At 47.2% G+C, this 27,396-nt stretch overlaps 1 protein-coding gene across 9 annotated transcripts in view; it reads left to right on the plus strand.

Annotated features, from left to right (window-relative positions):
- The window catches only part of LOC119455752 (SAFB-like transcription modulator), a 31,298-nt gene extending 4,066 nt beyond the window's left edge, over positions 1-27,232 (plus strand). For 2 of the 9 annotated variants that reach the window (XM_037717186.2, XM_037717191.2), the window contains 17 exons: positions 15-35; positions 199-219; positions 778-798; positions 2,111-2,178; positions 8,530-8,607; positions 8,744-8,768; positions 9,706-10,036; positions 11,272-11,315; positions 11,401-11,516; positions 16,133-16,282; positions 17,768-17,990; positions 18,724-18,810; positions 19,018-19,292; positions 22,985-23,127; positions 23,237-23,365; positions 24,728-24,829; positions 25,995-27,232. In XM_037717186.2, coding sequence (XP_037573114.1) covers positions 15-35; positions 199-219; positions 778-798; positions 2,111-2,178; positions 8,530-8,607; positions 8,744-8,768; positions 9,706-10,036; positions 11,272-11,315; positions 11,401-11,516; positions 16,133-16,282; positions 17,768-17,990; positions 18,724-18,810; positions 19,018-19,292; positions 22,985-23,127; positions 23,237-23,365; positions 24,728-24,829; positions 25,995-26,763 — 2,603 coding nt within the window. In that variant the 3' untranslated portion in view covers positions 26,764-27,232. The remainder of the gene's footprint in view (positions 1-14; positions 36-198; positions 220-777; positions 799-2,110; positions 2,179-8,529; positions 8,608-8,743; positions 8,769-9,705; positions 10,037-11,271; positions 11,316-11,400; positions 11,517-16,132; positions 16,283-17,767; positions 17,991-18,723; positions 18,811-19,017; positions 19,293-22,984; positions 23,128-23,236; positions 23,366-24,727; positions 24,830-25,994) is intronic. The other 7 variants (XM_037717190.2, XM_037717193.2, XM_037717194.2 and 4 more) reach the window with 4 other exon arrangements.
- Positions 27,233-27,396: the final 164 nt, after the last annotated feature.

The following is a 27,396-nucleotide window of genomic DNA, read 5'->3' on the forward strand; positions in this document are numbered from 1 at the left end:
TTTGCTTGTTTCAGGTAACGAGGATACCGACTTAGGTGGGGTGCCCAGTTTCATTTTTGATTGTTTTAGTAATACACACAGTTTGCAAATATACACGGACACATGGTCCTTCTTTTGTTTGTTTCAGTTAACAAGGATACTGACTTTTAAGGAACACAGTTAGCAAACATACACACACATTGTCCTGTTTTGTTTCAGCTAACAAGGATACTGACATAGGTGGGGTGTCCCATTCTGTTTTTTGAGTTCCTTTCAGTTTCATTTAACGAGAGTTATTGCATTGAATAATGAATACGCCGGCCGGGAGCACGCACCTTGCTGAGAAGTGTGCTCGCTGCCGCCCTTGTCGGCGAGATTTTCCCGCGGAAGCCGCATTATAACCAGTATTTCGTCTCACGTGGCTACACTGTTAGTGGTATGGGTATACACGGAGTTCTATGGGAGGGTAAACGGGAGTCTGAAAAGGCCACGATGTAGCCAGTTCTGCACTATAAACGGTTAAGTTATAAGTGGTCTATACTGTATTTTGAAGTTTCTGCAACTGATAACTTGGTTGTACCGTTATCATAGGCCCCTTTGTTCTTTGATATGCTAAGAAAAGGTAGAGCAAGAAATTATCCTTAAAGTGTTACAGGGCCCCTTTAAATTGGGCACACACATTTTACGAATGCTGAGGCTCTTTTATGCATTGCATGTAGATGTGTAGATGAGCTAATATTAAGTTCTCCATGACACACTTGTTTCACACACACATACCATATTCCTTTTTTCTTGCAGGTAATGAGAAAACTGATGTAGGTATGGTGTCATTTTTTTTCTTTATTACACTTAAAAGGCACAGCTTTAACCCTTTCAAGTGCCGTGGATGGATGAGTCCTAATTAGTTGGTGCCAATCAGTTGCCAACCAATCAGTCTCAATCAGTTGGCATTTTGACGTTCTGCCGAGTATCCTCTTGGCCACTAGGCAACCTACAGATTTTGGTTGTCTGGTAGAGATTTAAATGGCGGCTGCAAGTCGCATGTTGCCGCGCCCGTCACGAAAGCGCAGCTTTCCTTTCATTGTGTCATTGAGCTCCGTAGATGCTTTGCTTCCGCATGAATACATTGACAGTGATGGCAGTGTTTTCTGTGCTATAGACACACATTGTAAATCTGATGTTGCCGACTACGATAGTTTTAAAACGTGGCATTAGATGGACAGAATATTCAAGCACAAATTGTGAATTTACTACCCCCATGTCATATATATTTCTAATTTGGAATAAAATTGCTCTCTAGATAAGTAATACAAAAAATGGCATTTTCGGAATGCATTTTTGAATTTTTTGCCGGCACTTAAAGGGTTAATAGAGTTGGCAGGTATAGGTGCACCAAAGGTTTGCTCGTATCAGATGTTGGTGGAGTGCTAATATCTGCTGCAGCAATGATCTTAGTAGATAGCAACAAATTTTATATGTACTACTCCTTTGTGATTTTATGTGCATGCTGTCTGGACGCCAAAAGCATGTCCATTAAATTTATGTGCACTTTTGAGTGCTTCAGACATGTAGAGCACACTTTGTCTGCTTTATGCTTTGATTATAGATGTCAGTGGCACACAGTGTTCGTAGAATAATCCAGACATAAATTTTAGCATAATGTGGTTACTTCTTGATGATGCCTGTGAGGACAGTGTTGCAGGTCGAGGCACATCTAGCATGTAAAACAGAAAAGCTGTGGGTACGTGCCACTGCTATATCAGTGATAATGAACTACTTTTGCTCCTAAAGTTCAAGACATAACACAAGATGTATTGAGGTGCATGTTGAAAGCTTTTTGCTAATGATCAGGAAAGTATAATTGGCATAGGTGGGAGACTATGTATACACAATGCCTTGAAACTAAAAATTATTTGCATTTCATAAGCTGCATTTGGACTGCCCATTGTTTTCTAATGCTTTTGTGTTTCCAAATCATAGTTGACTTTCTTGATCAGAACTGTTGATAAAAAAATGCAGTAAGGTTGAATAGGTTATCAGTAATCCCTCTGAAAGAAGAGCTGCACACAGTATTTGCATGCGAATTGCGACTGTGTGCATTTGCTTAAACATGTTCACTATGTTCACACAGAAAAGGCACCTGAAGTTGAATCGGAGCCTCAGACAGTGGATGAAGCCGAGGAAGCAGAAGGCGAAAAGGTATGTGTAACCATGCTGTAGACATGATTAGTAGTTGGTTCCACTGCATGAGAATATATACAGTAAAACCTCGATAATTCGAACTCGGTTAATTCGAAATTTCGGTTAATTCGAAGAATTTGAGCGGTCCCGTCATTCTCAATGCAAATTCTACCGGATAATTTGAATGGCCCGCGCGGCTCTATTCGGATAATTCGAAGTTTCCGGCTAGTAGCAACGTGCGGCGGTTAGGTTAGGGCGCTCCGTACAGTCGCCAACCGATTTTCCGAGCTCGTGGGGACTGAAAAATAGTCCGGAAAACTCGTTCGGCCGAAAAAAAAAAAAGTCATTAGTGCGGCTTTAAAAAAAAATCTTTAATAATGCCCTGCCTCATACTACGCTTGGAGAGGATCGACTTGCTTGGATTTGCGCAGCAATGACGTCTCCGTGTACAGTCGACACGAACGCCACCGCGTTGGCGATCTCCGCCAACGGAGTTCGCCATGGAGATCCAAGAAACGAGCTTCGCACCGCTTAGCTCTCGCGAAGGTACAGGAGGTAGCGCCGATCACTGAGACATGGGTCTCCGAGACACCTGCTCGGTGTACACGCCACGTTCAAAATAGCAACCGAAACTTGAGAGAAAAAAACAAAAAAACTCACTGAAATAACACGCGTGGTGTCAGCGCGCACGAGCGAGCGCGGCCGCCGCAGCTCACAGCGAGCGAAGGTTCGTGCGGTCTATCGCTGCGAGCGGCGAGAGCACAGCCCATACGAAAGGGCAGAGCCGTCTGGAGATCGCTTTCAAGATACGCTGCGCGCGAGAAACCGCTCCGGCGCTAAGTACGCAGTTGTTAGAAGAGTAGAAGTCGCCCCCCCCCCCCCCCCCCCCCGCTGCCTTTCCCACGAGGGAGGAAGTCGCCTCCGCCGTGCATTCGCTCTCCATGAAAGCGCGCGTCCCCCGCGCGCTGTCACTCGCACATACGGCGGGCGCGCGGCGATGATTTTATCGCCCTTGGACTTTGTATGGATCCTCAGGGCGGCGACGCCGACGGCGAAAATCCGCTTGAAGTGTCCATATAATTGCTGTCCCCCCCCCCCCCAAAAAAAAAAATCCCGCAATAAATGGTTACAACGATGGCATGGCCTCCGAGACTGGAGGATTGCGCGAGCTCTCTATGGATAGCGCGCGTTCTAATCTTGGAGGCTATACAGCGAGTCACTGGAATTCAAGCCAGTGCAAAATCCAACATGGCGGCCTCCAAGATTGGGTAGCGCGGCTAGGAAAGAGCGATTTAGTCCGCAAAATCGAACTTTAGGGTCTCAATTCGTCCGAAAAATTGGGTGCGAAAATTCATGAACTCAATGGGAACCCTGATGGTGCATTTTTGAAGTCCGGAATATCCAGCAAGTCCAAATTTTTGGAGTGAAGCACCACCACGCCCGCTTTCGCGGCAGTTATCGATTCCGTGAACATCGTCCGCAACTTTGTTGAGTGCAGTGCGGGTGATATTTGTATGCTACGTTTTTTGAGCCAGCTGGAGAGCATGACACTAGGGGCGGCGAACCAGCGCGCCAAGTAATCCCGCATCGGTGATTACATTGAGTAATTTTTCTCGGACATGGAAAATAAAGGTGATTTCTTTTTGCGGCAAGTTCTTGCTTGTTTTCTTTTTTTTTATTCATTTCGGTTAATTCGAAAATCCGCTTAATTCGAAGAATTTTCGCGGTCCGGCGACCTTCGAATTATCGAGGTTTTACTGTATATATTTTTTTTAGTGCTACTTGGTAGTTGTGGTAGTTCGCTGCCTGCTGCCATGTTGGGTTACTAATTGACTGACTAATGAAACATGGGTTCCCAATTCCAGGGGTGGGACTCCTGCACCAATTGTTCATTTTTGATACAGACGCAAATTCCTGCGCCAAACACAGAAAATTGATTGAAATTGCGCCACGCTGTGCCAGAACGGCTTCAGCAGTGGCCGCGAACAGCAACCAAATTCGTTCTCCGAAGAGTGCCAATCATTCACGTTACGCACACCGCGTGACGGCACCTCCCGCAAAGTTTCTCGTAATTTTTTCGCTTATAACACTGGACTTTTCAGCGCTTTTGGCGAGTGGCAGGTGCGTGCGCGGCCACTGCCGGATGTTGTCGCTGCTGTCGGAACGGCTAGGGCGGCTGTGCTTAGAGTGTACTAGAACACGGTTTAGTGGGCTGAGCGGCGCAGCATTCCCTAGCTGAGGTGCAAAACAACAAAAAGTATGCAGAGAGCGCTGCGAGCGAACTAGATATTTTGGAGGCATGCGATGCAGCGGGTGAAGTGGGCAGGCGTCTGTGTCCCCAAGGCCAGTATGACATAAAACTATTCCAATCTGTTTTTATGTCCAACCTATTACGAAGGGCTAATGGCGGATTTGGAATAAAACGTCGCAGTATCGCCCGAAAGGTGAAGCATCGATTGCGATAGCAAATTAGTAGACAGCTATATGAAGCAAGAAGTACTTTCATTGGCCTTATAAACTTGTAAGCATGTGTTCACTCACTAAATTAACAAGCATGGTGTCACGCGTGCACAAGCAAACATGAACGCATCTCACTTGATTACGGCACAAACTCGCTGGGAAACGCTAGAGTGAGTAAGCGCGGCGGCAGCAGCGAGCGAATTCACCTTTGTGCTGCCTTGCTTCAACGCGAACTGAGTGGTGAAAAACAGCGCACACGAAGCTATCAGCAGTCGCACTATGTCCCTATCACAGATCGCTCTCAAGATAGGGCCCATGTGGCAGCGCCATACACAGCAGCCACCGCAGTAGAACGACCCCTCCCCCCGGTGCCCTGCGCGCGATGGAAGACAGCACGCTTCGTCCCCGCCTTCCTCCCTCCCTCGCGCGCGCGCGAGATTGAGCCGCCATCGTTGGCTCATCCTCACGCTTTCACTCGTGCATACAGTATGTACGGTACTGTACGTGATGCAATGGGCATGTTTGCCTAGCTCTCTTTGTTTCGAGACTTGCTTCGAGTGTTTGCGTTGCAGTATTGTATGCGTACGTTACGAAAGGCAGAATCCGATCCCTGTTCGAGTGGTCAGATGAAACATACGTGGCCAACATGTCGCCAAGGGTGCGATTAAAATGCTCTGTCATGCCATTAGTTTGGGGATGGTATGCCGTGGTAGTGCGGTGAATGATGCGACACTCCTTTAGCGAGGCTGTAATGACGTCAGAGAGGAAAACGCGACCGCGGTCCCTTAGTAATTCTCGAGGTGCTCCATGCCGTAATATCAGGTTCTGAAGGATAAAACTAGCAACGTCGAGCAAAACTAGCAACTAGCGCTTACACGGTCGTATTCGGTGACCTAGTCCTCGACGTCGAGGTCATCTGCTCCGCTAAATATAGCAGGATCGCGCTGCCGGATGACGCCAGGGCAGACAATGGTCGGGGGTACGGGAGCAGCAGCCTGGGACGGTCCGGGATCATTCATCGCAGGAGCTGGTGGTAGTGTTCGACTGCGGAGTTTCAGGATGTGGAAGAGAAACCCAGCGCCTCCACCAGATGCAATGGGGATGTTTGCCTAGCAGCACTCGATCTAGAGTTTCAACGGTAGACCGAAACAAGTCGGAGGGAGCTATGGCGAAGCGGGCGAGCAAGTGTCTCTTGTCTTCTTCCTTCACCAGCACCGTGGCCCACTGCTTTCAACAGTGCATACAGTTTATACAGCACATAAGGCGATGATGTTATCGCCCCTGGACTGTGTATGGAACATCATGGCGACGCCAGAAATGCACCTGGAGTGCCCATGTAATTGCTATCGCAACAAAAACAAATTGGAATAGTTATACATTATACCAGCCCAGGGTTGATTGCGGCTCTCTTGGTCTGCGGTGACATATGGTGACACAGAAATTGTTACAGCATCGATTGGATCGCATAATTTCAGAACATTTTCCGCTATCGTCATGAACGTAGGCACGGAACTAGGTAGTTTTATCGTTTTGCAACAGATGTTTTCGGCTTTACAGGAAAGCATGCGCCGAGCCGCCACTCGACCCACTCTTCCATATTCTAGTACGCTGCAGTTACAAAGTGTACTTCCACTATGAGCTTCCTGTTGGTTTATTCTGTGTTTCGTCGTGGTTTAGAAGTGCGCTGCCGTATTCCATTCTACCAAAATTCAGATTTGCTTGCTCCAAACTGCTTCAAATTGAAATTTTATCTGCTCCAAATTGCTCCAAAATGAAATTTAGCCTGCTCCAAGCTGCTCCAAAACGCTATTTTGTTTGCTCCAAACTGCTCCAAAACTCATTTTGACCTGCTTCAGAAATTGCGCCGAAATGACTTTGGACAGTCCCATCAATTTGAAATACATGATTATATATTATATGCAGGGACCATATCTGCACACAGATGATTTCTTGTTTGAGATTGGAATGTGTTTTCTACATTATGAAATGCGCCACTGCCAAATCATTCCATTTCTCGTGTTACTAGTATCGCAGTGAAGGAGTGCTCACATGAGTTCTCTTCCCCCCCCCCCCCCCCTAATAAATGAAGGTTAAAGTCCTCTAAACCCTCGAGAAAATATTGGTGAATTCCACAGCACTCTAAATTTAATAGGTGGTCGTAAATTTCATTGCTGTTAGTCTTTAATGTGGGGGCAGTGGAGTAAGGATGCATAAATTTCGCAAGGTGCTTAATCTGATGCACCAAGCATTTGGGTGCTGATAGACCTTTTGATGAGAAAGTTAGCAGTGGTAGCAAATACTCAGTAGTGTAAAATGTCTGTGTGATTTGACGGCAAAACAGATTAGAAAATATTTGTTGGTATTGCTGCAAATTTTGCAGTGAACGTTGCGAACAAATGTCTTGTGACAAACTGGATACTGCTTGTGTTTTTTAGGCCTATTGTAAATATGAGGTAACTTGAAGCAGATACAGTGGAACCTCGATGATACGATCATGGCTAATACGAATTTCCGGATGATACGAATTTTTCTGCGGTCCCGGCCGAGCCCCATTACTTTGCAACGTGCTAGAAAACGGTTGTTACGAATCATTTTCGACCCGCGTCGGTTGATACGAATAAATGCCGCCCCACCGACGGCCACGAAAGAGAACAGCGCGCAGTCACGCGCTTTCTTCCTGTCTCTTTTGGTGCGGAGGCGCAGACGCGACGGCCGGACAGCGCGAAGGCCGCGAATGGGCGCGAAGAGTTCGAAGCGGTGGCGCTTTTGTTGCTTTTGTGCTTTTCCTCCTTTTCCGCGTGCCATTAGGCGGAGTGGCTGCCGTGCTTCGGGCCGCGTTCTTTTTTGCACCATTTTGCCTAGTTGCAGCGAGCTATGTCTACCGAGATACGATCTCAGCTGATTCGCGCGGCCGTACGCTGAGGCGCGGGAGCCTCCGTTGGCGTGTCTTCCGTCGGCTGCGTTATCGGTGTCGATGGCACAGGGCGATTGTGGGTTTTGCTGCTGGAGTCGCACGGTGCAAGATAGCGCGGCACGTAATCCAAGGTGCAAGGTTGCGCTCGTTCAGTTGGGTGCTCTTCCGCTTCTCCCGCTAATCGTCGTATTTTTCTTGCCATAGGAGTGCTTACGTATTCCGAAGGCGTGCTTCATCCAAAGTTTGTTCGCTAACGAGCGACGATCCATCACTAACCTGGGAGTTCTCAGTAATCCGAATTCTGTGTGTCAAGTGAAGACGCCGGCGTGGTTTACGAAGCAGACAATTGCGGTTGCCATCTTGCCCCTGCCACAGCAGCAACCAATGGAGAGTCTCCTTTCAGCACGGCAGCCAATCGGAGGCCCGCTTTTATCAGAGGGCCCGTGTGACTACCTATCGCACACCCGCGCTTCTTTGGTGTTAGGGCGTTTGTTACAAGTTGGCAACGACGGACGAATTGAGAAGCGGAACGGCGAAACTTTCGAGTTTTCGAACGAAAGCAAGATGGCGGCGCTCGGTGGCGGGAAATACGAGATATGGCTCCGTGAACTGCGGTGATTTTGCGCGATTTAAAGCTGTTTTCTTGCCCTGCGCACTGAGGAACTAAACTTTTTTGGGCACTTTCGGTGCGTTTTCAGCCAAACCACTTTGATGCAGCATAGATTAGGCGTTGCAGATACCCAAACGCGTGGTTTTCAAGAATCGATTTTTCTCGCGATTCTCGTGATCTGATCCCCGCGTCCCCCCTTAATTTAGCTAGTTTTAATTGTGTTTCGATGATACGAATTTCGGCTAATACGAATATTTTTCGTGACCCCGTGAGATCCGTATCATCGAGATTCCACTGTATATGTTATTCGTCGTGCCAATTGAATTCTGTTCTGTTTAATGTACCTTAAGGTTAAGTTTGCTGAAGTTTTGTTTTCATATTTTAGGAGGCCAGTTCCGAGGCAATGGACGCTGATGCTCTGCAGCTGTCCATTGAAGATGAAGAAAAACTACTAAATGAAGAGGTGTGTGCTATGGATGAACATCTTTCTTTGCATGTGGCTAGTTACTGTTTCCGAGTCCCTTTTATGGTGATAAGACAGCGTATATAGTTTGGTTTATGCAAATTATTTAGTGATAATTTTTGTTACCTTGTTTCAGGACGAGAACTTTGACAAATCAAAAGGTAAGGCATCATCCTTGATAGGGGATGCTTGTTTTCTCTTTTGTTTTGAAGCATTGCCCAAAGTGCCAAGTCACTCGCACCAAAGCCCATTCTACCAGCCAGCAGCGCCAACCTTCATCAGACCTCGGTGTGGCAGCAGGCGATCATCTTGCATTTGTCCTGGAAGAAGCACTTCACCATCGAGGCTCTCAACGAGGCATCGAAGCAGTGCGAAGCTTCTCAAGCTTGTGGAAGCTTTTCGTTGTCAACTATGCACCTGGTGGAGGGTGGCACTGTTTCTTTGAAGAGTGGCGTCGCACTTTGTTTTTCAAGGTTTTAGCTACCAAGGAGGCCAGCTCTGCAGGCAGGCTTGGGCCTGTGTACCTACATGGCTACATTTGGCGCACACTCGCTGGAGACACGTTGCACTGCGGTCCCTTCGCACAGCTACGCGTCGCCGGCTGGGAGCTGAGAAAACTGCATGTAGCATCAGGAGTACCAGGCTGTAGCAAGACCATTGCTGTTATTTCTAATTCTTTTTTAAAAAATGAAATGTACTAAAAAAGTGGGGGAACTCGGTGGAAAGAATTTGGTTGGGTGCCAGCATGAAGTAACGTGGCCGAGGTGGATGTGCAGGTTCAGCTGATACGGTATTCCCTGCCACTTTGTGTGCACGGCCCTTTTGTTATGGATGGGGGAGAGGAAAGACAGGCACTATGGTACAAGGGGGGGGGGGGGGGCTTCTGCTTGATGCCACTGGTGTTATGACGCTGTAGCGAGTGTGTCTCCGGTTGAGCAGTCTTCAAGAGCGGCCCTGCCTCGAGCTGGCGGCGCGGTTGGTAGCGTGTACCTGGCTAGCTGACCATGGGCCACCAGCCGGCTTGCAGCGTGCAAGAGGCGGCAGGCAAGGCTGTGCTGCTGCTCCATCCCTTTTCCTCCCTTGCCTTCCTCCCTGCAGATGAAGCCTCTCAACAGGAAGACGACGGCGGCAGCAGCTCTGCGGCGGCCGCCCCGCCGGCAGAGCCGGCCAGCGCCACCACTGGCACCACCAAGAAGAAGGGCGCCAAGGCAACCCCTTCAAAGGAGCAGGACAAGGCCTCCTCAGCTGTCGCCGACTCTGCCCCAAAGGAGGACCAAGAAGGAGGGCAAGGGGGAGACAGCGGCACAGAAAAGCGCAAGAAAGAAGATGCCACCACCACGCCACCGACTGCCAACAGCACTGGAACCACACCGTCATCAGCTACCAGCAACAGCAGCACCAGCCCTGCTAAGGCTGCCACTGCAAAGAGGTTGGTCTTGACGTGCGTGCGTATAACACTCCTTAAAAGAAAAAAAAAGGTATGCTTTTACCATCTGGGGAAGGCACACTGCTGGTGGGACTTCCTCGTAGACGTGGACTGCGTTGCACCTTCTGTTACGGTCACAGCCACTGCCCTAGTCATCAGGTCCGCGGGCCATAGGGCGAAATAAACAAAAAGGTTTGGGCAAGGCACTGGAACCTGGCGGTGAATGGCGTTTGCACTGCGCGATTGTCCCGGATGGAGCATTTTGCTGTCGCCGTAATGCCAATGGGCGTTCCGTCTGGTTGGGTCCCCACAGGGCAGCGTGAACCCTCTGTTTTAAAGTAAGGCTTACCAGAAGATGAAATGCAATGTCCTCGGCACGGGGGTCTGTCCAGTCCACAGCATTTTTTTGTCTCGCCCTCGCCAACTTCTATCCGCGCAATCTGCTCGCTTCCCAATGGGTTTCTGCAGCGCAGGGAGTATGCTGGCTACGCCTCCTGTTCACTTCTATGTGGTGCTCTGCGAGCAGTATGAAGATGCATCCTGTTCTAGTGGTGGCCATTCATCAAGAAGAGCAGCGTCCCTCAAGATCGCGTCCTTTTGTGCCAGCGTTCAAGCAAGCCAGGGGTATTGACTGCCAAATGGTTGTTGCCATGGTGGGAAGACTGCTGCAGTATTTTCAATTAGAAATTGTACCGCTATGCTATCGGTTTGGGATTGCTACGTGATTCTTAGCTCCAAGCGTTGTCAGCTAAATGCGAGGTTTCCAGACCAGTGCGTGTTTAATATTAAAGTAGCTGAAACAGTTCTGCAGCAAGTAACCTTAACTTGGAGGATATGGGGACGCTAATTTGCCTTATTTTACTGATGTTTAGTTGAGCACTCAGAAGCTACCAGCCACTGCTAGCCAGAGATTGTGCTGTGAAGATCATGTTCTGGAAGAAGACTGCACATCGGCCAACTTTTATGGATCCCTGCAGGCTTTTCCCTGACAGCCTCAAGACACCAAGCTTTGCCCCGCTTCCCTTGAAAACTACCTCTGGATCCTGCAGCATGAGACCAGACAGCAACACTAATTGGAAGATCTTGTTGGAGAACAGTCGCCACTAGGTTCCTTACTGCCTGATCTGCCCAGAAACAGATTCTAACATATCTCATGTTTCAGTGGTGTGTACTTGTTAACTGAGTGCTGAAATGGCTTTCAAATGCATTCATCTTTTTTGTTTCTCAATTCCCATTAGTGCTGTGGGGAAGGCCACCTCAAAGACTGCAAAGACTGCCAAAGGTAAGCGTCTCTGGCCACTTGCCCATGCAATCAAGTCACTGTGCAGTGCATTGAATGAGCTTGCCTGCATACCTGCTGCTTCTAGGAGATGCGAAGAAGGTGGTTGCACCTGCTTCAAGTGGACGGAATGTGTGGGTGAGCAACTTGTCATCAACAACACGAGCGGCCGATCTCAAAGCAATCTTCAGCAAACATGGCAAGGCAAGGAAGCACTTCATTTTTTATCTTCTTAATGCGAAAGCATTATATGGCTCATGAGGCGAAAAGTCCAGCATTGGCGTGACCACACCATGGTCTGAAAAGGATATGAACCCACAACCTTTGGTGTAAAGGTGAAGTTAATTATAAAGCACTCGAACCCACAACCTTTGGTGGGAGTCGAACCCACAACCTTTGGTGTTAATTAAGGTCGAGTTAAGGCACTCGAACCGATGACCTTGCATTGTGTGCACCTTGCGACGAACACCATTTTTCACGTTGCCACGCTTATGCTGATGTGGCCACAATGCTTTCGCATTCATCCATGTAGTGATAACTAAGTGCCCCTTGAATTTTTGTGATCAATAATTGGGATGTCGTGGTTACAAAATAAGTGAAATGCTATCACATTGCAAAATGGTGTTTGTCATTTTACAGCTAAAATTGTTTTAAGGGTCTCTGTGGAAGGAATGGTTTGCCCCTTTTTTGCATCTCAGTTCTTTGTGATCGTTTCCTTATTTTCATGATGAGGCATTAAGTTAATGTGAGGGCTGGCTAGTATTGGTGGATATATTTGAACGGTTGAGTGGAACCTTTTCACTGGCTGGTCAACGAAAAATAAAACGCCTGGTGCATTTGCTGGTCGAGTATTATGAACACTACACTTGCTGTGTTGGGTCTGGATGAATGCATTTGTTGTGGCAAGAAAAGGTACAGGACGGGGCAATAGCAAAGGAAGCTAAGTTCTGAGATTTAAAACAGCATAAAGCTTATAAGTTGGTAGGCATTCGTGTTTGGAAAAGGTGGGTGTTTAAAACAAAGGACACGAGTAAGAAGAGGACAATACAAACACTGGCATTTGTGTTGTCATATGCGATAATATCACCAGAGGAAGGATTGATAACATTGTGTTGCTATTTGATAGTAACTTGTCTAATGACAGGTAGGTTTGGGTTCAGTTGGTGCCACAAAAAAAGTGAAATCCAAGTTGCAGATAATACAAATAGTGTTTGTCTTCACCCACAAAGGACTACATTGTGTTGACCTTCTCACTTCTATTGTGTTCCTGTTTTATACACCTGCATTTTCATATGAGATACCCACAAACATATCGCGGCATCTGCCCCTGGTGCGGTGACACACGCCCTACACTCTTTCACATCTCGTGGGGGTGCGGGGGCAAACCTCCACTTAAAGATGCCTAGCACGTCATTTGAGTGGTGGGAGGTACAGCTGACCGGCGATACCCTGGCGGGACAAGAAGCTCTCGTCCAGGAAGAACGTCGAGCAGCCATGGCCAGTGGAGTCCTGGAGTGAGGACACCACCCACTTGTCCTCAAGGTCAACGATTTCGATGGTCCAAATAAATGTTTCTCTTTCTGCACCGCCACTATCTGGTTACGTGGCAGCAATTTTTTTTTTTTGTATTACTAATGCTCTTCTGCAGTTTTGGTGCTCTTTAATATTCATGTTACAAGGTATGTAGTTTGTAGTTGCCCACCTGACATTATTGCAGCTAGATATTTTTTTAGTGTGGTGACCAAAACTATAATGGTCCATTTGGCGTGTGTGTGTGTTAGTGCTTGTGCATTAACACCTGAGGGCCACGTGCTTTTGATATTGGCCTAACCTAAGTGCAGCAGCATAGGAACACCAACAAATGTTTTCAGCTGTTGCATTTTGTAATTCGATAGAAGAAAGCGGTATCATTGTTCATTGGAAAACAGTCTAGATTTTCAGAATGTATTTCAAATATACAGTGAAAGCTTTCCAATAGTTTCATCACTCTTGCATGTGCAGGTTTTATTACATTGCAGAAGTGCTACTAGTGGAAAGGGGAAATAACATTTATTAGTGCCAAAACAACTAGAATCCAAGTCCTCCGGGCCTTCTGGTAGGCTCATGCTTCCTGGCCCAGTACGTTCTTGACGTGCTGCACCAGAAGTGGCCACTATGGTTTTTCAAACTTCCGTGGGGGAATGGTCCACTCCTCCCAGCTGCCAGGACGCTGGTTGTGTGGCAATTTAAAAAGTGTTGTCTTTCTGAAGATGGCGTTTGCAGGGCACTCCCACAAGGTGTGTTTATTTGATAGATAGGCCCCCCACTGTTCGCAAGTGCGGTATAGCGTATAATGTGGTGTGAGTAATGTGTAGAGACCGGATTTTAGGCAAATGCCTTTTTTGTTCCTTGCGTTCCTATTGCCCCACTTTGATATATGAGCATGAATTAGAGGTTAAGAAGGGCTTTTATAATGTTTTTATAGTGCCTATAAATGCCTATATTGGCGTTTGTGCCTAAATGCCTGTTTTCAATATCGGGGCCTATATGAACACTATTTAGCCTCGAGTTTCGCTTTGGAGTGCAGTTAGAGACCGTTATTCATGTTACCGAGCAACATTGACTGTTCAGAACTCTATGGGGTTCAACCTAGTCCATTAGTTCAACCAACTCCCGGAAAACAACTGCTAGCAGCATTGAAATGGGACGCGCCGGCCAGCATACGCCGCCGCCAAGGTAAATATACCTGGTAGCGAAGATTCCATAGAAGCCCATACGTTCAAAACATGGCGGTTAATCTGCGGTTCATGGGGCTTAGCGCCATCTGTGTGATGAGGGAACACTTCCGGCGAAAGATAAAATAATTTGACGTCATATCCGTTAAAAACAGCAGTGACGTTATTTTGTTCTCATAGGCGCGAAATTTGTTTTTGAAGGCCTGCCATTAGAGCTGTATATTCAAGTACCCCGCCACTCGACTTGATGAGCATTCCCAGCTTTCAGCGCGGAAAGCGATCCAGGAAAAGGTCAGTCGTACGGGTGTCGAAATCGCATCGCTGCACAGAACATACTTTCCTTGGAGGCCGACGAACGCTTTGAGCGTAGAGTGCTCGTCCTTTCGTCGGACGCCAAGCCCGTCGGCCAGTGCTGTCCCACGAAAACAACTAAAGTAAACAACTATCCGGCGGTCGCAACTCGCTACTTTTGACTGAACAGATTAAGAAACAATGAAACTGCTCGCGTCACCAAATTCAGACAAATGTCGACAATCAAAGCAACACGAGGGTGGGGGCGTATTGTAACAATGAACTTTACGAGCGCGCCTTTCTGCCCACTTCAAGAGTTACTTTGCATTGCAAGTGATAGCGGCGTCAACGCCCGCCGCTCCTTCTCAGCATACGAGATCATTCTCAGTGACAAGAGGCACAATTTTGAATCCAAAAATCTGGAGATGGTGGTAGTTTGCTATTGTTTCCACAATTTTCACAGTGATTCTTAGACTGCGTTCCGCGTGCTCTCCATACATATTCCTTCATACATGTGCACTTCAAATGGGCGGAAGTGTATTTGACAGTGTTCGGACGTCTGGCCTGTACAATTTGGATGATGTCATTGTATATGAGAAAATTGAAGAGTTGTACCTAACAGTCCTCGTGTAAGAACATGCTAATTTCTTAATAAATCGTAGTATCTCTTGCATTTGTTATTTGTCTGTTTCTGTTGTCTTTTTCATGCCTGTTTCACTATATACGACGCTCGAGTACAGTGGCCATTGAACATGAATATGAGCAGTGTGCTTATTGAATGAAGCCAATGAATCGTCATTAGTGCAGCAGTTTTATGGGACAATTGCGCGGCTATGTTTAACTGTTGGCGCCTTTGTGCCATCATAGACAATATCATTTCTTGTTTTTCTATCATAGATATAGGCTGCGCACGTCTTCGTTTGAAATTATTTACATTTGTGTAAAAATTTATTGTGCCTATATTTATGACGTTGGAGGCCTAAAATGTTGTTTTGCCTGCCTATTTTTGGCGCCTAAAACGCGCTTTTTTAAAGCTTAAAGATCCGGCCTCTTGTAATGTGTGTGTGTTTGTGCTTTTCGTATGATTGAGGTGTCCTCTCTTGAATGCGTGTTGGATGGTGTGTTGAGAAGTGTTGATGCGTCCCTGCCACTAGTGGTAGTGATGCATCGATGCCATCATTTCTGCGTCTTCAGAGTGCTGAGCTCAAATTTCAGTTGGATTGACCTGGGATGCTACAAGCATGAAGGGGGCTGGTAGTCAGCCAGATAACCTTTATAAGCACCACTTAGGCACTACCTGTTAGGCAAATAGTGGGAATCTGGACGACCAGTAGGTTTCAGTCAAATTAGAATGCGTAAGGAAAATTTAAATTTGGTGCACACAATATGGAAACAACCTATGCATTTCTGAAAGGTACGCATGTGGTGTGGCCCTATGCCAGAGATTTGCCGTTTCAGTGTCTTGCAATATTAGCTGTTCTGTGTTCACTCTTTGAAAACTGTGTAGTTGTGTAACTGCACTTCTGTAACCAGCTGCTGACACAAGCACATATTCTCCAATGAACTCGCTGTGGCATAAGTCAGCCAAACCATCTAGTTTTATTTAATACCAAGGGGGCAAAAGTGTATTACAAAAACTGTCAGGTCCTGTTGGTACTGAAATAAAGAAATTGAAGCTGCATGTAGTTTAAATTATGAAAATGTTTCTGGTAGGGCAAGGTAATCCTTCTCACTGTACTACACAAGAGAAAAAATAAGCAGGGCAAGTATTGATAGCATTGCACTATGGTTTGATTCTAACATTCCTAATGGCAGGTGGTTGCAGCCAAAATTGTTACCAACGCGAGGACCCCAGGCGCACGTTGCTACGGCTTCATCACTATGGGCACTGTGGATGAAGCAACCAAGTGTGTCCAACACTTGCACGGCACGGAGCTTCATGGCAAGACCATTTCTGTCGAAAAAGTATGTCAAATTGCTTAGATAAGGCTTCTTAAAGAGAGCTAGGCTATTTTAGAAGCCTTCATTAGGTCACAAATGTCCCTCGTTATTGGTACAGCCGAACCTGGATATATTGAACCCACATATAACGAATTGTTTATAACGAACAGCAGTAAAATCCCCTTGAAAACGGTGTAACAATTTTATTTTATATATCGAACTTTATTGTGATCCCCTTCAGATTTGATATATCTGGGTTCGATTGTATTACTTTCAGTTTATTTTTTCGCCCTTCTTCCCCCCTCCCCTTTTTTTCTTCAAAATACATCCTTAGTTTACAAAATGGAACAGTAGCAATGGTTGTTTGTTAGCTTAGAACTTTACAGTGCCAACGTCGGCCATTCATGCGAGTAATAAGCAACATAGGAATGCATCACATGGTGCAGTCATGGTTGAGATTGAGCAGCCAGTCAAGGAAAAAAGTGTGGGCAATGGTGTGTGCAAAGAGCACTGTCAAAAGGGGATGAAAATAATAAACCATGAAAAGAAATGTTTCAAAAATCTGGCCTGATGAGAGCTATAGCCAGGTAGTATAAAAAAATGAAATATGGCAGAGCACAGAAGAAACAAATCCAGCGCCGCCTCTATTATTTCAATTCCAGCGCAGTCGCTCACTCCCCAATGGGAGCTCCCGTTGGTGCGCACCAACCTAAGTTCAGTGAGTTGCCCCTATGTTATGCTACCCAGATGGTATGACTGCTTGCGTCACACGTGCGTCTGAGCCTGCGCCGCTGCTGTTCTGGAGCAGATGCTGTAGACGGAGTCCCTTCCATTTCTCTCGTCTGTCAGGATTACTTCCTCCGACATCTGTCGTGAGGCGCCACCCACATGGTACTGTCCCCCACGATTGTAAAGCGGGTGCAAATGCTAGCCCACGGGGGAGAGTAGGAAAGGAGGATAGGAGAGGGTGGTGAACGGTTGGATCGGCTGCATCTGGCTGGAATTGAAAAAATGGAGGAGGCGCTGGGGGACAAGGCAAAATTGGCCATTGTGGGGCTGAGAAATGTGGTCTGATAGCGGCCGTTATCAGTTGGAGGTTATGAATGACAACTGAGAAGGAAATAGCAGGCAATGATATACTCGTTGGCAACCTAAGAGTACCGTTTAAGCTCTGGAGGTCCATTAAACTACAGTACACGTTCCCTTTGTACCTCTGTGCTTCAAAACGTAATTCCCAAGAGACGGTGAAATTGAAATAAGTTCGCCTCTGTTACGATGCCATGGAAATGAGTGAACACAATTGGCTGAAGCATGTATGCAAATTCTTTGAATTGGACAACGCTACATTTGGGACTGCATTCTTTGGTTGTCACTGACTATAGCTGCATTTTGTGGAGTGGCATGGCAGAGGTGGCACTTTGTGCTACTTGGCAAAAGCGATCTAGTGACCTTACTTAGACCAGCGATGACCAGCTGGGCACTCATTGTGTGTATGCCTCTTTGCCTTAGACCAAGTATGAGCCTGGCGGTGCGTTGAAGAGGTCGGAAGCCAAAAACAACCAGGCCAAGGCACGTGCTGCTGCGGTCGCTGCTCGCAAAGATGGCAAGGCTGCCGAAACCTCAACTGCAGCTGGAAGTGCAGTGAGTCAGGCCAAGGCCAAAGCTCCTGTGAAAAAAACTGTGGTCACAAAGAAGGCTGTGAAGCCTAAGGCAGCAGCTGAAAAACCTAAAGGTTTGTGTTCTGACAGTGCTTTTGTGTTGCACTATCATTTCTGCATTCAGAAGTATTCTGTAGTTTGGCCACATGCGCAGATTTGTTGACAGAAAGATGCAAGTGCACAGTTCATTGGCATGAGCATTTGCTGTAAAAAGCAAATATCATATTCCTAGTGTGAAGGACATTAGTAGTAGCTTTCATGTTCACTAGTCTGTCCCCGCATCAGGCATGCTCACAATGCATTTGCCTGGTTGCTTTCCCCTGGAACGTGATTTGGCCATGTCTGGGATCAAGCAAAGACATGCTAAAACGACAACTAATGAGTTGCAGTCAGATTGTGTGGCCCTGAGATTCGTGTGCAGTTTTTACAGTCCACCATACCATTGCCAATAGCACCTGTAGTTATCAGTTGGTGCAAAAGATACCATTGACCATGCATTCTGTACAGTTGTTCCTCGTACAATTAAGTCATTGCGACTACAGAAAAGGTTTTTGTGTTCAAACTTTTCGTTATTGTCCTCGCAAAGCTAATAAAGCAACAAAATTTTTTGCTGGTGTAAGCACATGCACCACTGTGATGTCAGCGTACGGGAGTGAAATAGGTGCTCCCCTGTACAACATTTCAGTCATATCAGTGAAATGTAACACATTATAGTTTCTCTGCATTTAACCTCTTCATGGTAGAGTAATAAATTTGTGCAGATAGAAAGTGACTGAGTTTATTTTCTTTCCGTTCTTTTGTCATCAGCTTCACCCAGCACAAAAGACTCTGCTGCCAAAAGTGGAGATGAAAAGGATGATGTCATGGTGATTGACGACAATGAAGGGAAGGAAGGTGCGTGTTCTAATCTTTCCGGGTATTTAATGGGTAATCCAATGCTTAAGCTGTAACGAGTACATTGTGCATTCCTAATGCACACATGCAGGCTGTGATTTAGATTTTATGGTTACAATTCTGCACATAGTTGTGCGTCTAGAGATTGGATGACAGGAAGGCTTGTTGTGTTGAGGCAGTGCAGTGAAATCTTGTGACGCCTTTCAGACTCCAAGGACAAGCACCGTGAGAGGCGTAGCTCAGTCCGTGACCGTCACTCTGGACGCAGCCGCTCACGAGAACGGCTTCCTCCGCGCCACTCGTACTCATCCATTCGCCGACCCTACGAGCGTAACATGGGCTTCTACCGGAGGCCAAGCTTCTACCAGCGGCCCTTCTACAATCGGGGCATGGGCATGGGGCCTGGCTTTCGGGGGCCTTCCTCGTTCGGCCCACACCGACCTGGCGGCAGCCATGATATGATGGCACTGAGAAGGATGCGGGTGAGCACGGCACTTCCCACTGCACTGGCTGGCTTCATCCGTCCTTTAAAATTAAGCTATGGGAATGATAAGTACCTTATTTTAGTGCATGTAACCCGCAACAAAAATGCAAAAAGTTCACCAGTAAAGTCGGGGTGTTGGTTACGTGTGAGTTTCGTTTTGAAGTGTGGCTTCACCACAGTGTGGGATGCAAATTTTGCCTTTTAAGTGTGGCTTTACGGCAGTGCGTCTCGCACTCTCGCGAAGCTACAGTTGGACGAGTCGTGCGTCGTCCAACAGAGACATGTTGGAAGGATTTTAGCATTGTTGTATGCATTTATTTCTGCAGGTTATACATGGGGATTTTTTCTTTCCGAGTTGTTGTAATTAGGGGTGGCGGTTATACACCGAAAAATGCGGTAGGCTGTGTTCAGTTAAAAACATCTGTGCATGTGCACCGACCCCTTTTAATTTTGCCGAAAAAAGTGTTTTGCTGGCCGAGTCCCCAGGACCACAAAACCATTGTTAATGTAACGAAAAGAAATTTTGTATTCGCCAAAAAAATTTCAGTTGGTTTCACTGAGCTGGAACTTCTTTTTGTGAATTGCGCGAAAATGGGATTTTGATGTGATCCCCCCCCCCCCCCCCCAAAAAAAAAAAAGAAAAAAAACTATTGTAGCTGTGGGTATGAAAAACTTTCCTGTAAAAATTTTCCAGTCATAACATTAACAGCGTGCATTGACAAAATGGTCTTAGCTTACAGTGTTAGTGTTGTCATTCTAAGAAAAAAATCGCAAAAATGGCACATTGTTCAATAACGCTCTAAGTTAAGATTTTTTTGCTCCTTGTGTAAGCAGTACGAATTCTCAAATTTTCCCAGAGCGTGCCACATATTACGTTAACAAGTGTGCTTAAGTACAATTGCGAAAGTGACGTCAAACGGCAACCAAAAATGCCTAAGTTTGGGCATGTCTCTAAAAATGCATTACTTTGAAAATAAAAAAAGGGGGGGGCCAACAGTTTCATTTTGACTCTGTGCAATGGCTGCGCACGCAATGTTGCAAACACGTACAGGGGAAGATGTCGAGGATGAACATCGGCTGCATCTTGGTGGACGGACAATATGTTGGTGACCAGCTCACTGGCCAAAAAATAATCTGTGTGTACGTGGTAGTGAAAAGCGCATCTCGGAGGAAGATGGCGTGCCGTGGCTGTGCTGTGAAGGAACGCCTTAAGCGCTGCGAGCGGTAATCGGTCACGAGGTGATAGTAAGTGCAGCTTCTGCACTGCTTTTGCGCAAAGTAGAAGCAGTATTTGCTGATGCTTTCAGTAAATAAGACTTGTTGACATAGTAAGCATAGTTTTTTTTTTTTTTTTTGATGCCCTCAATAATTCAGCATTCGGATATTCGGACATTTTATTCGGTCCCATGAACTCCAAATTGACAAGATTTTAATATACCATGTTTTGGTTGCGAGCATAAGCATTCGCTGTGGATTGTTATCGCAGAAATGTCACTCGGCTTGTTCAGATCTCTGACACCTTCTAAGTAAATGAACAAGTCGTAATTTGCAACATAACTGTACGAGACTTAATGTTGCATCATAAAACATGACGCATAACTTTTATATTTTTCATGTGACGCACTGTTTTTGTGAATGCGAGCAACAAGAGGTCTCTCTAGCCTTCATAGTGTTGCCTGCCATGTATGAAACAGATTCTAGTTTAGACTTGTGCCACTGTTGCATGAAGCCACCAAGAAATGTGAAACATCAAATTCAGGGGACTGCATGGGCAACATGTTGTAGTCCACGGATGCCATAAAGAGCTGTCCGGCAGGGACTAAAATTGGACATGCTCAATAGGCTTGGTTTTCTCTCGTAATGTCTATTCATTCCCACTTTTTTTCAATAAGCCTGATCTTACCATTAAGTGTGAATACAGTTAAACCTGGATATAACGAAATTGACAAATTCCCGGAAAAATTCGTTTTAAAGAGGATTTCGTTAATGCAGGTTCGGCACGAAAATTCGAAAAAGAAACGCCTACCGTATTTACTCGTTTCTAAGGCGCCCTCGATTGTAACGCGCACCCGTTTTCCGTTTTCGTCGAAGCACTCATCCTTGGAATGTCACACCAGGTACTGGATGCGTGGACGCGTGTCGTTTCGACGAGTGCGAGGCATCGAAAACCAAGAGCGAGCGTCACGATGGCGTCGTAGCGTCGTATAGTGTTACAGTAGAACCCCGCTGTTACGTTCCCGGGTGCTGCGTTTTCCCAGCTGTTATGTCGTTTTCGGCCGGTCCCGGCACAGCTCCTATAGAACCCAATGCATTGGTAACCCCGCTGTTGCGTTGCAACTCTGGGACTGTTCCCGCATCGTACGTTGCGAACTTCCACCCCGCGCTGGCCCGAGCGGCCATTTTGACTTTTCATGTCGCTTGGCTCTGTGGCTTGACGATGGCATTGGCCGCCCAAAGTGCCGGGGGCGACAACTGTGACGTATTTTCGGTTTCTGCCAGCAAAAGTATGGCCCTTGAGATCCATATTTGCTATCTAAAGATGGTGTCTATGACATGTTGTGGCCCTAAAATTGGTTTTGGCTCATCGATGTTCCGTATAAAGTCCAAGGGCGATAACGCAGTCGCCGCGCGCCGTATGCTGTATGTGTGAGTGACCTGCGAGGGGAGCCGACGACCGCGTCTAAAATCTCGCACGCGCACAAAAGAAAAGCAGGAAGGAAGCGCCCCTTCTTCTGTTGCGCTCGAGGCACGAGCGAGGGGCGGGGGGTAGCCGGTGGCGTTGTACTGCCACGGCCGCTGGATCAAAAAAAAAAGAGAGAAAAAAAATGGCCGTGGTACTGTACTCTGGCATCAAATGCGTACTGCGCGGCGGCGTGCGGTCGCGCGGGCCCTATCTTGAAAGCGATCTGCGTTGGGGCAAAGTCTAGGCAGTGTAGGTGCGCCGGTGGCTCGTAGCTTTGTGCGTGATGTGTGTTCTCGGCGCTCAGTTTGCGTTGAAGCAATAGACAACAGCTCGAAGGTCACTTCGCTCGCTTCTGCAGCGGCGCTTCCACACGCCGCCAGTGTTTGACAGCGCGTGTGCGCGCTCACCGAGTGTGATGTGTCACAGCGTCTGCCAGCACGTCGGCAGGATCAGGTTTGAATGAAGGGAGGGGGAAAGGTCACGCCCGCAGCGGCAAGATCGCCGGGTCGAGGGATGCAGGCCCGCCTCGCACACGTGCGCTCGCTTTGCATTCCGTCGCGGCGGAGAAGGTGCTTCCGGATGCTGCTCGCACAAAAATGACAAAATTTGGGGCTAGAATCTCTAGGTTGTCGGTGGGGAAAATTTGTTATATCGAGGGGATCTCCCGCTGCCACTTCGTTACATAGAGGTCTCAAATATATGTGCTTCTATGGAATAACGGCGGGGAATAGAAAAACTTCGTTATATCCAGGAATTCGTTATATGGAGGTTCGTTATAAGCAGGTTTAACTGTAAATTAAAATTCTGTGAAGGTATTGCGAATATTTGGAAGCATGCTACATTTGTGTAGTTATAAAATTGTGTGTACATTTGATTTGGCACACATTAGAAACGGATAAATTTGGCAATCATATTTTGCGTGAATATGGTGCATAACACAGTCACAAGAGACACATAGTTGCAAATGTATAATAAGAAAGGCTTCACGTTTTCCTGTGCCATTGCAGGAGGAACGCATGCGTGTGCGAGAGCGCATTGATCTACGTGAAGAGGAGCGCCGCACCTATCATGACAACTTGCGACAGCGGGAGCTGGAGCGTAAGCAGAGGGAAGAGGCTTATCGGCTGGAACGTGAGCGAGAGCGTCTAAGGTAGGTGTTCCTTATCTCAAATTTTTTATATTTGGTTTATCTAGTATGAGATAGTATGGACGTGAGCGGAGCCAATAACTCATATGTTTTGTGTGGCGCCTTCTGTCAGGATTGAGCGGGAAAAGCTGGAGCGCGAGAAGCTGGAGCTCATCTGTCTTGAACGCGAGAAACAACGCCAGGAGAGGGAGCGCATTCAGAAGGAGAGGGAAGAACTTCGCCAGAGGCAGCTGTATGTTGGGTAATCTTTGCTTACTTTTCATTTTGTGTCAGTTTACTTCTATCATTCATTATACAGTCGACGTCCGATTTCCCGGACCCTCAAGAGACCGCGAAAACGTCCGGAAAATCGGGCAGTCCGGAAAAACGAATGCACGTGAAAATGCACCTTTTTGGTAGGTATTTTTCGCTGACGGAGAGGGTCACGGCCGGAGTACAAGATTCTCATTGCTATTCAGCCAATGCATCGTTTAGGTGGCTCTGAAAAGAGCCGTTAAAAAAAAAAAAGAAATACGACGTCATAGGTCAGCACTTGGGCGCAAAGAAGTCGCTTATTTTCTTTTGCACGATCCGCTTGCCCGCGATCATGTCTGCCTCAATTTCAGTCAACGTCATGTTGCCGCTGTACACAGATGAGAGTGTCATAAGTGCTCGCGTCAACTCCGAGCTCGTTGGCTGTGTAGGAGCTGGCTCTTCGTTCTCGGTGTCGGAGTTGTCGGAATCCTCCGTAACTTGACGAATGATTTCGTCATCGGTCAACTCTGCACATAGCTCAAGGTCTTTGTCAGCGTCGGCGAAGCCCTCAAAGGTTATCCCGGCTTTAATGACACGCCGGCAGCGCGCAGATCGTCGAAGGCAACGTCCGCGGATGGCAGTTCGTCAGTTCGTCCACGGAGGGCAGTTCGTTCGAAGGCGCGGACGAAGACGAAGGAGCAGTCGGTGCCATCGCTGTAAACGGCGAATCCGCTCGACGAAAAGCGCGGCACGAAACAGCTAGGAACTCAGTGGATGCTGAAGGTCGGGAAACGTGATCACTGAAGATAGCGCGCAGCAGCAAACGATCAACCGCAGACACGACCGCAGAGCTGACAAAACAACACGCGAACGAACACAGTGAGGTTTGGCTTGGCCAAGCTACAGCTGGCAACGGATTGACACGTGCGGTTTCGAGGTTACGGCAGCCGCGGCGCGGTGCGGCGGTGCTGCTGGCCACACCTGCGATGCGAGTATGGTGGGTTCGAGGATATGAAAACAGCCAAAATGGCGGCGTCGGTGGTGACTTTTGGTCGGCGGTTAGCAGTAAAAAGTCCGGGAAATCGGATGGCGAAGGCTATAAGCGTCCGGAATTTCGGACTTTTTAATACATTGACTCTATGGGGAACTTGACGGTGCCACAGATGAGTCCGGGAAATCAGGCATGTCCAGAATTTCGGGCGTCCGGGAAATCGGACGTCGACTGTAGTGCAGATGTTGCTCTGATAGAACAGCGGGTATGTTTGGAATCTCGTCATTTATGTAGAGGACTACTGGGTGGCACATAACATAGTATGAGAACCATCTTGGAGTCTTCTTTTAATGTCTTCCGGTTACCTTTCTATTTTAGCCGGGCTGAAGAAACACGGCGTGCTATCAAACGACCACTCGTGCCTGACCGAAGGGAGGAAGACACGTTTTATGCAGAACGGAGACGATCCCATCCATCTAGGTAAGGGAACCAGTTGGCTGCAACCTTTTCTTCTTCAGTACGCCCAAGCTCACTTAGGTTACTAGATACCCCGAAAGAAGCACACTTAGTCATTTGTTTCAAGTGTAGTTTCAAATTAATCTCACACATGACAGACTCCTACATTAGCATATTTTATGGGCTGGTTCAGCATTGTCATGTTACAGCAGAGGTGCCATGTGCCTGTGTGTGAGCAGGATCCGTGCTAAATTGCACCAAGAGAACGGACTGATAGTCCTGAACAGGCTTTTTTTTTTGGTATTGTTGCCCAGTCGTAAAATTACATGTTGCAATACAAATATTGACGTGATAAAGAAGAGGAAATTCAATCTTTTTTATCTCAAAAGCAGAACAGCAACAGTGATTTTGCATCCTAATTTGATGAGAAGATTGAAGGTGAAGGTTTACGTGGCCAGCACCAGTACTATTATGGTGCTTACACAGGATGAAAATCTAAGAGAATATATTAAAATACTAATAATTGGAGCTTCTGGTAGAGAATAAGTGTTTTTAAAGGCTACCAGCTGGCTTTCCTAGTGTTGTCTAGCTACCAACTAATAAATGAACTTACCAGCTGTAAGTATACAATATTCAGTTATAAGTTGTGGAGCACTAGCTGAAATACCCATTCAGAAAACTTTTGTGCAGGCTCCTTCTGTCCTAAAAATGTTCCTGTGTACTGAGTAGAGTGTACGGCTTTGGGCGGAAGAGACATCGTCATCATTTAAGTACTTGGCACACTAGTGTAAACTTGTAAACTCGGTCACGTGGGATGACTTTAGCAAAATGTGTACCAACTAGGTGTCAGTGCTATTAAACAGTTGTATGCCATGCCTGCCCATTAGCCTTCTTGAAAATGCATAGCCCTCAGTCTATCGGAGTCTTGCACCTATAGCATTGAGTTCTCTCCCGTAGGTTCCGTAGTTAAAACTTTACAAATTATCCATTTGGCCGCCTGTAGCAGCGGTGCTGACTTTTTCTTAGGATGTGCCATATTTGAGAGGCACACAGAAAAATAGTGTGTTCTGTAGAATTAATTCTAAAGGCAATATGTGCTAACATGAAGGCTTACAATGAGTCTTGTCTCCTAAAACTATACTACGCTGTTTTGCACCAGTAGTATTAATACCCTGCTCATTAACACCAGGCCCGAGTATGAAAGCAGTGCCTCGAGCAGCAGCAAGCCGGTGAGCCAGCGTTCAGATCGAGACGAGCGCTTTGGGGGAGGTGGCACCAGCAGCAGTCGCCACAGTCATCATAGCAGCAGCAGCCACCACCACCACGGCAGCAGTGGCGGTCACAGCAGCAGCCATGGGAGCACGCACGGCAGTACACACGGCAGCAGCCACCACATGCCTTCCTCATCCCTGGGGAGCCAGAGTTTCTCGAGCACCCGGAACTCAGACTATCGACACAACGGGGCACGCAGCTCATTGGCCGCGCCGCCGCCGCCACCACCAGCCTCGTCGTCATCGCGAAGGCCCTCAATGCGGGATGAGTGGCGCTCTGAAGGCACAAGTCGCCGGGAGCATTCGTCGTCCTACGACGGGGCTAGCACAGGCCGCAGCAGTAGTACATTTGCTGTGCCGTCCTGGACCAAAGCTGGCGGCAGCAGCAGCGCCGGCTTTGCCAGCTCGGGCGGTGGATCGCAGCAGTGGGTTTCTTCCTCGTCCTCATCGCGCAAGCCAGAGAGCTCTTCTTCATGGAACGGCGGCAGTGGAGACCATCATCATCATCGCTGGAGCAGCACCGTTGGCAGTAGCACAAGCAGTCGGGGCGCCAGCAGCACCAATACACACGCGTCTGTTGCTGTGGGCAGCGGAGGCTACTCAAACAGCATCTCCAATGGTGGGGTGGGAAGTAGCTTTAGCACAGGGGACCGGTACTCGTCGGGGGGTAGCATGCGCAGGTATTGAGCCTTTTGAACACCTGTGCGCCATGCGAGCGACAGTAGATGCAGAAGCGGGAAGGGAGGGGGAGGGGCAGCATTTTCCTGGCTGGGTGCTGCATCATTGCTGTGACATTGCAGTCAAAAGAGAAGTTTGCAATTTGCAAGCCTATTTCATTGTGTTGACACGGACCACGCCTATTTATGTTGATTTCTTGTTTCTTTTCCCACAATGGTAGTGGGAGGTCAGGACTGGATTGTTCCAATTTGTTAAGTAACCTGGCGTTTGCAGACTTCCTTTTTTTCTTTTCAACATTTTGTATCAAATGCACATTTTGTCTAGTGCACTGCAAGCACCAACAGAGTTAGGCTACTTTTGTAGCAACTATTATGATCATGTAGGCATTATGCATTCCTCCTTTTCTGACTGTTTGTTTTTGTTTACACTGAACTGTACATTGGCAAATGGAAAGACAATAAATGCATACATCATGTCAGCTTGCCTCCACAAGTGAAAGTGATTTGTTGCCTCAATGATGTTCTTCGAAGTGCTGGACAGTACTCCCATTCAGGCATAATGTTGGCTGGCTAGCTTGCACTTGATGGCAAGGGAGGTGACATCTTTGCATGCCTGTGCATGCCAAGGAATGGTGAATGTTAA

Source organism: Dermacentor silvarum, chromosome 6 (assembly GCF_013339745.2).
Source record: "Dermacentor silvarum isolate Dsil-2018 chromosome 6, BIME_Dsil_1.4, whole genome shotgun sequence".
Classification (NCBI taxonomy): Eukaryota; Metazoa; Arthropoda; class Arachnida; order Ixodida; family Ixodidae; genus Dermacentor; species Dermacentor silvarum.